Genomic DNA, 14,660 nt, shown 5'->3' with positions numbered 1-14,660 from the left:
TGTTTTGGTCCTTTTACTCCTTTAGCGTAAGGATTTGCCTGTCACCTACTCCTAAAGAAGAGCCGAGTCCCCTATTAGCTCTCACACTCTTTCTTCTTCTCCTTCATCAAAACCCAGATCTTTCTTCTGTCTTCCGATCTAATCTCCGGCCATGGATAAGCCTTACATCTGCAAGATCTGCAACAAGCGATTCAAAGGTGGCAAGGCCATGGGCGGACACATGAGATCTCATCTCGTTAAGCTTCCTCTCCCTCCCAAACAGCCTCCACCCCCGCCGCCTCCAGCCACTCCTTCTCCGCCGCAACGGCTCCCACACTCGCCGGAGTTTTCATCCTCCTCGACTCATTATAACCATAGCCAGAGTAACAACAACAACAACAGCAACATCCTCCGAATCCGGAACATCAACAGCAGCGTCATGCAGATGATGATGATGCAGTCCCCTCCGCCGGCTAGGTTTCTGAAGTACCGGGAACTTGATTCTGCTTCCGCTGCGGTGGCTCCCCCGTCTTCAATGGACTCGGTGGTGGAGAGTGATAGCATCGAGTCGCTTCACAAAAAGCCGACGAGAAGAAGATCCAAACGGCGTCGTAAGCTCGTTGTGAGAGTGGCGCAGCCGCTTCTAGACGCCGCAGCGCAGGTAAATTCCGTTATTACCGATACTTTCTCATCGGAAGATTGCGCACTCTCTCTTATGATGCTCTCGAGAGACACTTGGAAAGTGACCAAAAAGGAAGTGGCATGTGGTGATGGGGAGGAAGAAGAATCTCGTGAGGAAGAAATGGAACAAGAAGTAGAAGAGGAAGATGAAGAAGATGACGACGTTGTTTTCGTCGCCAGGACTGTTCCAAAGAGTGCATTCTCTAAGCAAGGTGGGAAGTACAAGTGTGATACTTGCAAGAAAGCCTTCCAATCCTACCAAGCACTCGGCGGCCACCGCGCCAGCCACAAGAGAGTCCGCCACCAAGTCTTCGAAGAAGACGATGACGTGGACTCCGGCGATGAGGACGATGATGATTCAGAGGAGGAGCCGGCAGGAGAAGTAGTAGTAGTGGGCAGAGGAAGTGGCAGTGGCATTGGTAATGGTAACGGCGGCGGCGGTGGAGGAAGTGGTGGTTTTGGGGGGTATATTGGTAATTCGGCAGTTGTGGAGCATCCTCCTCCCAGGGTGTTTGAATGCCCGTTTTGTTTCAAGCTGTTTGATTCTGGTCAAGCACTCGGTGGGCACAAGAAGGTGCACTATTATAATAATACTAACAGTAATGCTAGTTGTCATAGTAACACCAACGACGCCAAGGCCTCTTCCTCTGCAAATGTTTCTTCTGCAAACTATGGAGACAACAACTTGGTGATCGATCTCAATCTCCCAGCACCAGAAGAAGAGTTCGAAATTTCGACGGTGTCGGATTAGCTAGTTTAGCATCTCAGTGTCAGAGAGGTACCAGGTACCAAGTAATTTTCTAGCTCATAATGTTATCAATCAGCTAGCAACATGCAGCAACATTTTTCATTTTCAAAAATGGTTTCTCTTTAGCTTGCTTAATTTGTTGTATATACAGTCATTAAATTTCCGCCCATTTGATAATGTTATACAGTGATGAATTTTTCTTCAGTGATCTTTGCTATCTGGTGTGGTTTCTGTTGCATGATAGTACTACTAACTGGTTTGGGATAGAGTTGGGGGTTACCTGAGAGGACAAGCAGCCCTATTGTTTTTGGTTCTTTGTGAGCAGACGGATGAGGACATAGTTGGGTTCTTTTTAGCTGAGATTCATCAACTGTTCTCCTCATTTCACTCATTAAATAATTTTAGAATTTTTGTTTTAGGGGTGTGAGAGTTTAGTTTTAGGTTTCTACCTGTCACAACCAGCAGCTTTATAGATGTGCACAGTTGGTGATGAAGAAGTCAAGAGCCTACAACTCTATTCCTCTTCCTTCTTACATTCTCTAGCTTCTGCCTTCTTCTGGGTTTTCCTAGGCAAACGTTACACTTACCCGAGTAATTATCTTGTGTATCAGGAACACCACGTGTTATTTCATGATGTGGTAAATATGGAAACAAATTTGTCAATCACCTTTTATTTGCCTATCTTGTGCTCACCCTTCTAAACTTATGTCATGTGTTCAATTGCTTAATTATTATCTAACTTTGAGTTGAGAAAAGACATATGACATGAGTTTAGAATAGTTGGCACAAGGTAGTTAAATGAAAGGTGGTCATCAAATTTGTTTCCTGATAAACATGCACGCAGTGAAAGGAAAAAATTTATTTAAATATGAGAGTACCAATTAGAAACAAACGCAATAAAAAATAGACCAATAATATTAAAAGGTACACCGAGTACATATAATAATTTTTCCACTTAGCCATGCATCGAGTCAAGCATGAGTTGTATCCCGTCAAACGGTGTGCCATATACATTTGGCCATTGAAGGGTTTTTTTTGAACCAATTATTATGAGTTATTTGTATTTTCAGCACAAGATACCTTACCATAAAACCATGCGTTATTTGAATTGTAATGACTTGTATGGTGCGGTTCGTCTACAAATGGACTCTTTATTTTCTCACACATCCAATAAAAGAAAATAATCTTTCAAATTAAACACTCGTGATAAGGTCATATTAGGTTGTTTAATTTTCAGTTAAGAAGATAATTTTTGGCCAAAATTTTAAACCCGGTCATTAATATTTGCCAATACTAAAACCCGGAGCATGCATCGATCTATTAGCAATTTAGACGCTTTTCATAAGACTTTTGCTTCATTCTTTAAAAAAACACACACACATAATTTTGTTTTAATTTGTTGGTTATCGATAACAATATTGATCAGTTCAGTGACAAGTTATACCTCCCAGAATTTGAAACTCTAGCTCAATTTATCTCCTGCATAACCAACCAAAAACAATAGGTATGAAATTTTGCCAAGCATATGACACATATAATCTCCGAAATTGGGATTTTCCGCTCCCTTTTTATGCGTTGGGAACTTGTGTTGGCCTATGCCGATATTACCCATTTTTAATTGCAATATTATCATGTCAATTCAGAAGGGATGATCTATGTCAGATTGTGGAACAAATCATATAATAAGGGATGAAACCATGAGTTGCTAACTTATTTGGTATGCAATATATAGGCTGTGATTGATTTTACCAGTCTTATTCTAATGGCAAATCAAGATTTGGAACTTTGATTTTCTTTTGAATATCTTCGTCTTCAATCACCATCTAGCTAGATGAACTAGGATCCATAGAGTTTCTCCTTATTAGCGTAGTCATGCTACAAACAGCCAATCCTTTTGTTGGTTTTTTGTTTTTATGAAGAAAAAAAATCAATTAGATAGAGGGTCCCGAGGGCATCCATGACCAACAATATCAAATACAAAAGCTCTAGAGGCCTCGCAAGGCACTCTATTTTCCCAAGCCAACCCTTTCGTTGTTAAACGTCAATGTTGGAACTGTCGTGAAATCACATTACTCATAAATAGCTTAATTTTGCTTAATTTTTTTATTAATTAAAATATAGTAGATGCACAGTGATGAATGCATTTCTAATTGAATAGACCTTCAGGAAGCAAGGGTCAAGAATGAGAATGGCTCAAAGCAGTGCCGGCCCTGGGGCGGTCAAGGAGGTGTGGCCAGACATGGCCCTCCGACCGGGAAGGACCCTCCGGCCGACAAGGGTACGCAATTTTTTTTTCAGTATAAATAAGGTATTGGACATATACTGAGCATGATCAATTTATAACCAAACAAAGTGGTTGGTGGATTGGCTACATGCTAGCTTTTATAATTAGAGCGGCAATGAGATTGGGAGTTCGATACGGGTTTGTGTTTTTTTTTTCCTTTTTTTTTCCCCCTTATTAACTTCTTCCCTCATTCAATTTCCCTTTTAACTCCTCTCTTTCTCTCCATCGAGACTTATTTCTCTCTATGTTTTTCACTGTTCATGATCAATGATCATTCTCTTCTTCGGTTCTTCCCCATAATCCCTTTAATTAGTTCACTTATACTCTTTCAATTTCTACTCAAAAATTAAGATTGAAGAAAGGTATGTTGCATTGATAAGTTTGAAATTATTTAAATTTGTTTCAAATTTAACAATGATTATGTCAATGAACAATCTATTTGTTCCTCACTTCTTTTTATTATTTTTGGATTAAGATTGGAGGATTGCTTGTAATCAATTTGGCTGGAAGCTTGACACTTTGAAGCAATCGGTGGAATCGAGACTTGGGATCGGGTTAGTTGTTTCTGTTTATTTTTCTAATTTCTCTTGAGTTGATCAGCTTTAGGCTTTGATATATATATATATATATATATATATATATATATATATATATCAATTTAGGTTGTGTTGTAGAGAGAAAACAAGAGTAGACTAGAAAATATTGTTTACTTGAGCTATATGACCTTTCTCTTGAGTTGATCAGCTTCTGTCATTTTGCACAGGGCCCTCGATCACTTTGGGCCGGCCCTGGCTCAAAGCCTCAAACTACTGTAATTTATATTTCGATGCATGTTCTCTTTTGCTTAATTGGAATTTGCAGATAACAAAGGCAGGAAACCCAATCAAATTAGGAAATGTCTTTGCTGAAGTTTGACATTCAAAAATGAAGCTTTGCTCAATTGGATCGATGTTTCTGGCTGAAGTTACGATCAATGGCACAGCTTAATGCAGTGAACATTAGCATTCCACCAGGATTTACGATTATAGAAACTAAAACAATTGTATGACATCTTAGTCAGTACGTCAACTTTCTTGTTAGGTTTATATATACCTTAAGAATTTTTTGTTTCCACATTAACTAATCGACATTTTAGTTTCTGAAGATATGTTACGGTCGGGAGCTGGGGACTTCTTTGTTCTCTTGGTGTCATAGTCGGCGTTCTTTTTGTTTAGGCATGGTTAAGACTTAATTAAGACTCGAGAGATATTACCTCTTCCAAATTCTTTCTTTCTTCTAAAAATTCCTCAACCCAAATTTGGAGCGCTAAACACCAATATCAATAGAGAAGGGATAAAGAACAAAAAACATCTTTGTATACAATATCTATCGACTATCGTCGCTTTTCGAAACCAAAGCGGCCATGAGCATGTAACATACCGTCATATTATTGCACAATATATTTGCAGTATAGGCTGTATAACCTATTAGCACCGGGTTGTAAATGAATATACAAACCGAAAATCCACGATTCAAACCGTCCATACTTCCTGTTCATATTATAATCTTCGTGAGAGGGTTGACAAAGGTAAAGAAAATATTTCTAAATTGGTTTGGTGAACATACTGACTCTCATGTACTCTTCATCTTCACTCTTCTGGTGCTCAATACGTGCTGTCATCAACGTCCTTCATCGACCTTATATATCTTAACTCGATCAGTTCCCAACTACTCCGACCAAGAAATCAGGGCAACATGGAAAACACATACCCGCGGAGGCACCAATCACATACAGCCACGTCACAGCAGCACTCTTCTGGTCCTGATCTTCTACGCAGCAGAAGCGGAAGTAGTACTTCTCCGGCGATAAACAACTCGTTATACACTTCCAGCGTCAGCCAGAGATTCACCACTCCACGGTCGAAGTCCACCGCCAAATCGAGAAATGGTTACAGAGATGAGGAGAAAACGGTGATCTCAAGCATGCAAAAGAAGGGACAAGAGAATAGAGAAGGCAACAATCAGAATGTAAGTTTTGACGTCCCTAAGTTGTCGCAACGCGGGAGTACTAGTCCGAGTCCGAGTCTGCGCTCTAGCTTCAGCTCAACAAAGGGGAGGAAGTCGTCGGCGACGTCTCCTTCGGCTTGGGCTTTGTCTCCAGGAAGGTCTTTGCCATGCACCGTGGGGCCGGAGCTGACTGCGGTGGTAGTTGCTTCGCCGAGGCCGAGGGTTAAGTCCAGTGGCGGCGGAGTTGGTGGGGTTTTGAAGTACTTTAGGCTGCAGAAGAAAGGGTTCACCATACAGGAGGAGGAGTTTCATCAGTTTCGGATTTTGCATAATAGGTTGCTCCAATGGAGGTTTGCGAATGCTAGAGCTCAGTCTGCCATGGTTGCTTCACAAAAAGTTGCGCAGGTAAGTACTGATCAATGGTCTATATTGTACTCAACAATCATAGACGAATTATTTACACGTATTTTGTATATATTCCAGGGTAGAATGTTTAGTGTGTGGCTTAGAATCTCCAGATTGAGGACCTACGTGTTCGATAAGCAACTACAAGTGGAAAAGCTCAAGCATCAAATGAAGGTCTATCAAATTGTGTACCCTCAGATTTCTCTACTGAATGAATGGGGGAAATTAGAGAAAAAGAATATAGAATCTGTTAGCAGGATGGTGAGGAAGTTATCCGGAATTTCAAACACAATTCCTTTGGCAAATGACGCTAAGGTAAACATACGCGTACATTTTGCATTTTGAGGTGATAATTTTAATACAAGTGAATTTGGTAATTCAGATACATCTAAACTAAAATTAATCCCATTATGCATCTCATATAGGGAGATGTGGCGTCTATACACGAAGCGATGATCACAGCCATGGATGTAATGGCTGGTATTCAAGCAACAGTCACTGAATTGCTCCCACAGGTAATTTAGTAGCTACCTAGTCTTTATATAAACAATGCAGATAATTTTGGTTATAATGCTAGACAATTTAGAGCAATATGCTCTTGCTGGTTTTTTTAATATGATCGAATTTTGCTATTTCATCAGCTTGAAAAGCTACTTTACATGGTTACGGAGCTTCTAATCATGCAGAAGCAACAAACAGAATTGGAGAAATATATAACATCTGTCGTTAGTCTTATGGTAAGTGATGCCTGTCAAGCTCGATCATAAGTGTAATTACTGTATATTCACATCATATGCCTAAAGCTTTTTCTTCATGGAGTTAACTGTTGTTAAAATGAAGATGAAAATGGAGGAGGCTTGTTATAGATATTAGATAACAACATAATATAAACGGAGCGGGACCAGGAAGTAGGTTTTTATGCAACCGAGAGTAGTAGATATTACTCAAGTATGTAATTAACTTATATCACATAACAATTGGTAGGAAAAGTTCTAAAGTATCTTATATATGTTTTAACAGAAAGAGGAGACGAGCGTAAGAGTACATCTCATCCAAGTAGCGAATGAAAATCAAGGAGAGGCTCGGAATTATATGTTTGATTAACCATTTTGTATTACTAGATTCAAGGAAGTTTTAGTATTCTCCTTCATCTTCAATATGAAAAGCTAATAATCTTAATATCACCCCCCTCATTGGCCGGGGATGAGGTAGAGGAAGTAGATTTGCTTCTCCTCCTCCCTTTTATCATTTTTTGATCTCTTCTCTGTTATATTCTTGTTTAGTTTGAGTCCATTGAGATGAATGTACTGACTTGACCCTAATCATGCTTAGATTTAACTACCGCATCATCTCTCTCTGCCATAAGCTCACTTCTAACACGTACTTTGCTTACATCTAGACATCTCCACGAGTTGAAGAATTACGTTGTTCGACATCTATGTGCTTTTGGCCATCTTCATCAAATGCAGATTATTGTGGGTTTAAGTGGAACTTGCTGAGCAATTTGCTATCATGCGCCGTTGGATCATTTGAGATAGAGTCATTCTTAGACTCTTCTCGTGAGCTACAATCGCTTCTTAGTTAGATACGAATCTATTTTGTAAGATTGTTGAATTCGTACGTGGTGATTGCCATCAAGTATCCCTAGGGATCTGGATGTTTGCTGTGTCTATAATTCGTGTAATCTCTTAACAACGTGAGTTTAGTATATTATCCCGTTTTAGTCCAATTTAGTTTTATTGTTGAAGTTAGCAACTTTGAATCAAGGCATCCTGATATAGTCATTCACATTGTCTATATCCTGTGGTCGACTAATGTTCATACTTATTCCCCGTGCAAACTTTGCAGGGTTCCAAGCTAGCTAGCTCTTTATGACAATCAGACTAACTTTTTGGTATGAAATGTGAGCTCAAAACTTTTGACACTTCTTCTTGTTATGTTTAATCATTAAAATCTTCGAGGACCTGGATGCTATTGCTCACAATGTACGTTATATGGAGTAATGATCGAGGTGAGTCAAACAAGAATTCTAACATATTAGCGGCAGATTAACACCCTTTAATTTATATACGTACGTTAACAAACCAGAATTATAACTAGAGGGACAACATGACTTGGAATTCCATTTGAAAAACGTAAAAAATAAGACTTCTCCTATACCAATTCCCACCATTTTTTAAAAAATAAGAAGGTAAAAATAAAACCCAAAGAAAGAAGAAAAACCACAAGTAACAACCGTATTAACAATCCAGTGTTGGCTTTTGTGGCAAAGGAATGTCACCACAACTCACACTACGATCTCGACCAACAACATGGCTAGCAAGCAACTTCCTCTTAGGCTTGGCTTCAATGAGCATCAACACCACATCCCTCATGGACGGCCGGTCCGCCGGATTCCTACTCGTGCAAAGCAAAGCAATTCGGAGCATTTGCATCATCTCCTCCCTCACCGGCGTACAACCCGCGCCGGCATTCTTGTCCAAAACATCGTTGATCCCATCTTTGCTCTTGATTTTAGTCCGAATCCAATCTACAATGCTATTTCCATCCCCAAAAATCGCCTCCACCGATCTTTTTCCGCTTAAAATCTCCAACAACACAACCCCAAAGCTGTATATGTCACTCTTCTCATCAACTTGTAGGGTATAAGCATACTCTGCAAAACCAAAACAAATAAGAACACTAATGAGTACACAACCTCAATCATCTTGTAACCCAATGTCTCAAACAGTCAAACTACGACTCATGAAAAAGAAAAGGGGAAAAGGTGACCATCTACAATAGTGGCAACAATGTGCGCACTGACATTAGGCACTGTAACATTGTACATGGTGGACAAACATGTCAATGTCAACCCTTCTTTCCACCCCGTAATTCTTTATGGACTTTATGAAATGTGATACTAGTAATTTTTTTTTTGGTTACATGACTACAAGGAAGAAAAATTGTAAAAAGTTAAAGACTTGCTTAATTACAGTACAATGCAAAGATAAAGATAGTGTGCTACACTTTTTGACTAAATGGAGTAATGGACCGACCATATGATAACATGAACATGCAACTTTACTTAGATTTCAGCTTAATTTAACTAGCAAGTGTAACATTGCTTTAACGCAAACATTATCTTACTCCCTACCTCGCCTCCACTAGATTTCGTCACCCAACAAAACGAACTCAAATAAAGAAGCCCTACCAGACACCCACTAATCATGCAAGCATCATCTCACTAAATTACGTCGGAGGAAGAGTTCCTCCGGCACATACAATAACATCTAATTAAAAAACGATAATGTAAACACTAACACACCTGGCGCAATGTAGCCGTAGGAACCGGCGATCACAGACATGGACTCATCACTCTGGATCAACTTAGCCACCCCAAAGTCCGCCACTCTCGCTTCCATGTCACCGTCCAACAGAATGTTACTCGGCTTGAGATCACGGTGGACGATCACCGGATCGCAGTCGTGGTGAAGGTAGCATATCCCTTGTGCCACACCAAGGGCAATCTTATACCTGGTGACCCAATCCGCCCCCAAATTCTGGGCCTTGTTCTTGCCATGCAACAAGTCGTCCAAGTTCCCATTGGGCATGTACTCATAGAGCAGCATAGTACAGTCCCTGTTGCAGCAGCACCCTAACAATCTCACTATATTCCTATGCCTCACGTTACCCAACACTTCCACTTCCGCCAAAACCCCTCTCCGCCGTCGGATTATGCTCTCCTTCTGCTTCCCCCAGAGCTTCTTCACCGCTATGATCTCGCCACCTGGCATCTCCGCCTTGTACACCGTCCCGGTCCCACCCATCCCTAGGACCTTGTCACTCATCTGCAAACAGTCCAGCACATCCTCCGCCGTGAAATTCAAACGCTGAAAGGCGGTCAACTTCCACGGCCCCACCTGCGGGCCCCTCTCCTCCACCCCGCCGCTGTAGCGCGCGTGGAAGCAACGCGTCCCGGCGACGAGGACGAACAGACCGATCCCGAACGCCGCCGCCATTATCCAGACGATCGCGCCGGCGGTCTTCTTCGGCTGCTCACGACGGTCGACATCAAGAGCCCCGGCCGGTTCAGTCTCCGCCACACACGGCTTGCGCAAAACGACGCCGCATAATCCGTCGTTTCCCGAAAATGACGTCGGATGGAGGTTCGGGAAGATCGCGCCGGACGCCGGGATCGGGCCGGTAAGGAGGTTGAACGAGACGTTGAAGGTCTCCAGCGTCCTGCAATTATCGAAGTTCGAGGGGATCGTGCCGGAGAGGAAGTTATACGAGAGGTCAAGGTCGGTTATCGACGGCAGAGCAGATATTTCCCAGGGGATGATTCCGGTGAGCTTGTTCCGACTCAGGCTGAGACTCAGAAGCTTCTCGCAGTGTCCAATGTCCCAGGGGATGGTCCCATTGAGGTCATTGTTTTGCAATTCAATCTTGTAGAGGCTCTTGCAGCCGATGAAGTCGGGAATTTTCCCGGTAAGTTGGCCGGAAATGGCGGAGAATATTTGTAAACTGTTGGCTTTCCAGATATTTTGAGGCAGAGTTGCGCGGAGAGGGTTCTGGGAGATGTTTAAGTACTCGAGCTTCGCAGCATTGCCGAGGTCTTGAGGAATGGGGCCGGAGAAGTTGTTGTTGCTTACGTCGAAGAAGGTTAGGTTTGGGAGGAAGCCGAAGCCCTGAGGGAGTGAGCCGTTGAGTTTGTTGTTTTGAACACGAAAGCGGAGTAGTGATGTGCAAAGGGCTAGCTCCCTTGGAAGATTGTTGTTGAAGTAATTGGAGAAGAGGATGAGTTTCCCGAGTTTGTTGCCTTTGCAGAGAGTTGGTGGGATTGGGCCCGTGAGTGAGTTGGAGGAGAGGTCGACGAGGACGAGGTTCGCGTTGGTGCCGAGGTTTTGGGGTAGGGTTCCGGTGAGGGAGTTGTTCCATAGGAGGAGGGTTTCCAAGTTGGGAAGCTTTCCGATATGATATGGGATTTCGCCAACTAGGAAGTTGTTCATTAAGCTCAGCCTGTTGAGTTCAATTAGTGTGGCAATGCCGGCTGGGATGGAACCGGAAAGCTGATTTTCTGACAAGTCGAGTAATCGGAGAGATTGTAGGTTTCCGAGGCTCGGTGGGATAGTGCCAGAAAATCGGTTTTTGAAGAGGAATAATATGTTGAGCATGGTTAGGTTGCCAAGCTCTGGTGGGAGTGACCCGGAGAGCAAGTTATTGGAGATGTCTAAGTAGTTGAGGTTTGATAGTGATGTCAACTCGACAGGAAGCTCACCGGTGAAACCGTTGTAGCCGATTTCCATGCGAGTGAGGTCCGATAAGGACCCCAGTTGAGGTGGTATAGCGCCTCTAAGAGCATTTCCGGCCAGACCAAGTTCCCTGAGTTTGGGAAGACTTCCATATCCTGGTGGAATATTACCTTCGAAGTAGCTTCCACTGAGGTTAAGCTTTTCAAGGGACTTGAGTCTGATGATTTCTTGAGGTAAAGGACCGGTGAAGCTGTTGCTGTAAGCATTGAAGGCCCTCAAGAACTTGAGCTTGGAAATTCCAGGCGGGAAAGTTGAGTTGAAGTCGTTGTGGCTTATGTCAAGTATTCTGAGCTGGGGGAGTTGGAAAATGGCTGGCTGGAGTGGTCCAGCAAAACTGTTATTGCTCAAGTTGAGGTGAATTAAGCCCGACAAGTAGCGTATTTCTGCTGGGATTGGACCGGAAAGATTGCGGTAAGAGAGGTCTAGAGAGACTACTAAAGATGTGTTGGGTTGGCATTTGATTCCAGACCATGAACACCAAACTGGACCTTGAGTATTAGCCGTGCTATCCCAGCCATTGAACGTAAAGAGAGGATCTTTAAGTGAGGATTTGAGGGAAAGCAAAGCACTGAGTTGGGAAGTTGCAGAATTTGAAGCACAGAGAACTATGGATTCTTGAAGAAAGAAGAGGGAGAAGAAGAAGAAGAGAAAGTGAAGAAAGGAAAGTTTCATGGTTTTCGGGGAGGGTGGAGGAGGGTCTTGGCTGAGACAGTGATGAAGATGAGAGTGGTAAATTTAAGGGAAGGAATGTTTTGATGACTACCGAGTGAAGTTGAAATGCTTTTAGGGAGTGCTGGGTGCAGAGGGTGTTTCATCATGATGATTGCTTCAGTGGGATTTCTTGGTGGGCTATGTCTATAATAAGCTTGAGAAAAAATGAAAGAGAAAGAGGGAGAGAGAGAGACAGACAGAAACAAAGCAAAGCTGAGCTTCTATATGAACATGGAAATCTCTCCCTCTTGTTAATTTCTTTCAAGTTCTCGATCAGTAGATTTCTATCCACCTATGCTACTTTTGGTTTTGTTGGATTTGTTTCTTTTTCTCTTTTCTTTTGCTGCTATACTTTTCATCATTCCTTGGTTAGCTTTATCTTCGTTGTGTATAACAAATTGATTGATGAACCAACAACATGTATATGTGTATATAGTTTGTGATGACAAATGTGTCTCACAGGATCCAAGGAAGTGATTTCAATTTCCCACCATATTCCCCAACCCTAATTTAAACGATTTCTGATTATTTTCTTCTTTTTTTTCCTTTTACCTTCCAAACATTCTTTTTTTTCTTGGTTTAGATTGAAGATGAAGCTTTTATATGTATTTCCATTTTGGGTATTACATTTTGTTTACGTGATAGGACATAATGTAACGAATACTACTGATGATCCATGAAAAACGATTTAACGATTTACGTTATGTACGTAGTACTTTTTTATAGTTCTAGGTAAAAGGATACATTCTAGCTAACCCTTTGGTGGCTCACTATTCACCAAAGAATAAAGAACATAAGAATTCTATGCAGGACATGGTGGTGATGGTGCATTATAATGTAGCATATAGAAACAAGCTAGGCTGCTACAATTTGGCGCCGACGTTCGAAATTGAAACATAATCTCCAAACACTGTTCTTGGCCACCGGAAGAACTGAAGCGCTAGGATTCCATTACAGGATCCTAAAAATTACCGAGGGAAGATCTTTGTGATTAGTGTTTATCAATGTCAATATTATACAGGATATACCATTACTGATCGAGTTGATTAAGATTTTGCTTTTTCTCCACTCATTTTGACTTGGAAAAATTCTTCCTTGGGATGATGCCTAATTACTTTGTATCATTAACCTTGTTAAAGTATATATTACGTTATGAATAAAGCTTCAAACACAATCATCCTTCCTCATTTGATTATTTCATCTTAATTAGGGCTTTGCAAATACTTCCACCGAACCACTTTGTGTTTGTTATTAGTTTTAAATTGCAATGAAGGAATAACGCAAATAAGCCAAATCGTCAATATTTTTTTTTTGGTCCAAATGGTAATTCAAAGCCAAATCTTCAATATACCAAGACATTTTATGCATGCCTTGTAGAATGAATGATATAGTGATTTGTTAACACCGTATGGATCATACACAAAGAAGTAAACAAGAGAGCAAAAACAAGGAATTTTAAAGTATATCGTCTTATAGAGATAATACAAACATATAATATGAACATAGGATCATGATCCAATATTGGCTTGAAAGAAAACAATAATGTCCATATCATGTAAAGCATTTAACAAACAACCCAAGTATGTACCATAAGAGTAAGAGAATATGATCCCAGAAAAACCTATATTTTAGTGTGAGAGAGACGTGCTCCAATAACTACTCGATCGTTCTAGTTGAGCAAAGCTTTTCCGTCAGCTGCTCCTCTCTTTCCAAGAGAATGTTCAATATTATATAGCAGAAGGATCCAAATAAACAATCGCAGGTCGAGTTGGTTTTCCAAATAGGGTATTCTGAGAATTAAAGCAAAAGGAAACCCAGAAACTAAAGCTTGTTTTCTTGCTTCAGTCGTATATACAAGGAAGGAAATGTACGTATGTATGAGTAGTCGCATTCTGCGAGGGGGGAGTTAGTGGGAATTTTCAAATTCAAAGCAAGAACCCATTCCTTTATGCATGCGCCGTTGTTAGCTCTCATAACGCGTGCTAAAACGCAGTACCACCATTTGTGCTACTTTGAGCTTTTCACCGTTCCTGTAAATATAAATGGTTTTATAGGAGTTTTATAGGATGATCCAGTAGATGAAGGGTTCTCAACTACAATCATCTAAGTTATAGACATGCAACATATAATATAAGACAGTAAGACACAAATGTGTTGTTTTTATGACTACATTAAGATAGATCGGTAAAGTAAAACAACTTCATTTACGTAGTTATAGATCATAGAGGGTCGTTTAGTACTACATTAACGATTAACGAAATTTGGTGAAATCGGATATTCATAAAACATTTGATGTGCGTCTTATTATTTGTACGTGAAAAATCAAACATAATGAACATGAAAGAGATGGTAAAGAACATTCGAAAGGGACATTTCCTCTGAAGAACTTGGAGAGGAACAACCTGACAATCTCATGATTCTTTCTATGCCACCATCAGAGGGCGCGTGCATCTTAGTCCCACAATTTCCCCTGTACAGTATATTCTCTGCTACCAATATTGAATTTACCATTCCACCCCTACCATAAATAACAAGGGCGGGAGGCCTATGAGACTCGGTGAGTGGGCCACTT

The 14,660-nt window shown here is 41.1% G+C and overlaps 3 protein-coding genes across 3 annotated transcripts; 2 read left to right on the top strand and 1 right to left on the bottom strand.

Annotated features, from left to right (window-relative positions):
• Positions 1-151: 151 nt before the first annotated feature.
• On the top strand, positions 152-1,411 carry LOC126803800 (zinc finger protein ZAT9). Its single transcript, XM_050531537.1, has 3 exons — positions 152-832; positions 869-1,026; positions 1,132-1,411. The coding sequence occupies exons 1-3, from the start codon at positions 152-154 to the stop codon at positions 1,409-1,411; spliced, it is 1,119 nt and encodes a 372-aa protein (XP_050387494.1).
• Positions 1,412-5,426: 4,015 nt separating this feature from the next.
• On the top strand, positions 5,427-7,187 carry LOC126803799 (QWRF motif-containing protein 7). Its single transcript, XM_050531536.1, has 5 exons — positions 5,427-6,083; positions 6,162-6,398; positions 6,509-6,598; positions 6,725-6,820; positions 7,104-7,187. Exons 1-5 carry the CDS (start codon positions 5,427-5,429, stop codon positions 7,185-7,187), a joined length of 1,164 nt encoding a protein of 387 aa, XP_050387493.1.
• A 938-nt stretch (positions 7,188-8,125) lies between these two features.
• On the bottom strand, positions 8,126-12,267 carry LOC126801735 (leucine-rich repeat receptor-like protein kinase TDR). The gene is made up of 2 exons (XM_050529182.1): positions 9,391-12,267; positions 8,126-8,739 (listed from the first exon to the last, which is right to left on the bottom strand). The coding sequence occupies exons 1-2, from the start codon at positions 12,047-12,049 to the stop codon at positions 8,324-8,326; spliced, it is 3,075 nt and encodes a 1,024-aa protein (XP_050385139.1). The 5' UTR covers positions 12,050-12,267; the 3' UTR covers positions 8,126-8,323.
• Positions 12,268-14,660: the final 2,393 nt, after the last annotated feature.

This window comes from Argentina anserina, chromosome 7, assembly GCF_933775445.1.
Source record: "Argentina anserina chromosome 7, drPotAnse1.1, whole genome shotgun sequence".
NCBI lineage: Eukaryota > Viridiplantae > Streptophyta > Magnoliopsida > Rosales > Rosaceae > Argentina > Argentina anserina.
The sequence above is the reverse complement of the archived record's forward strand: the minus strand, read 5'-3'. Positions and strand labels throughout refer to the sequence as shown.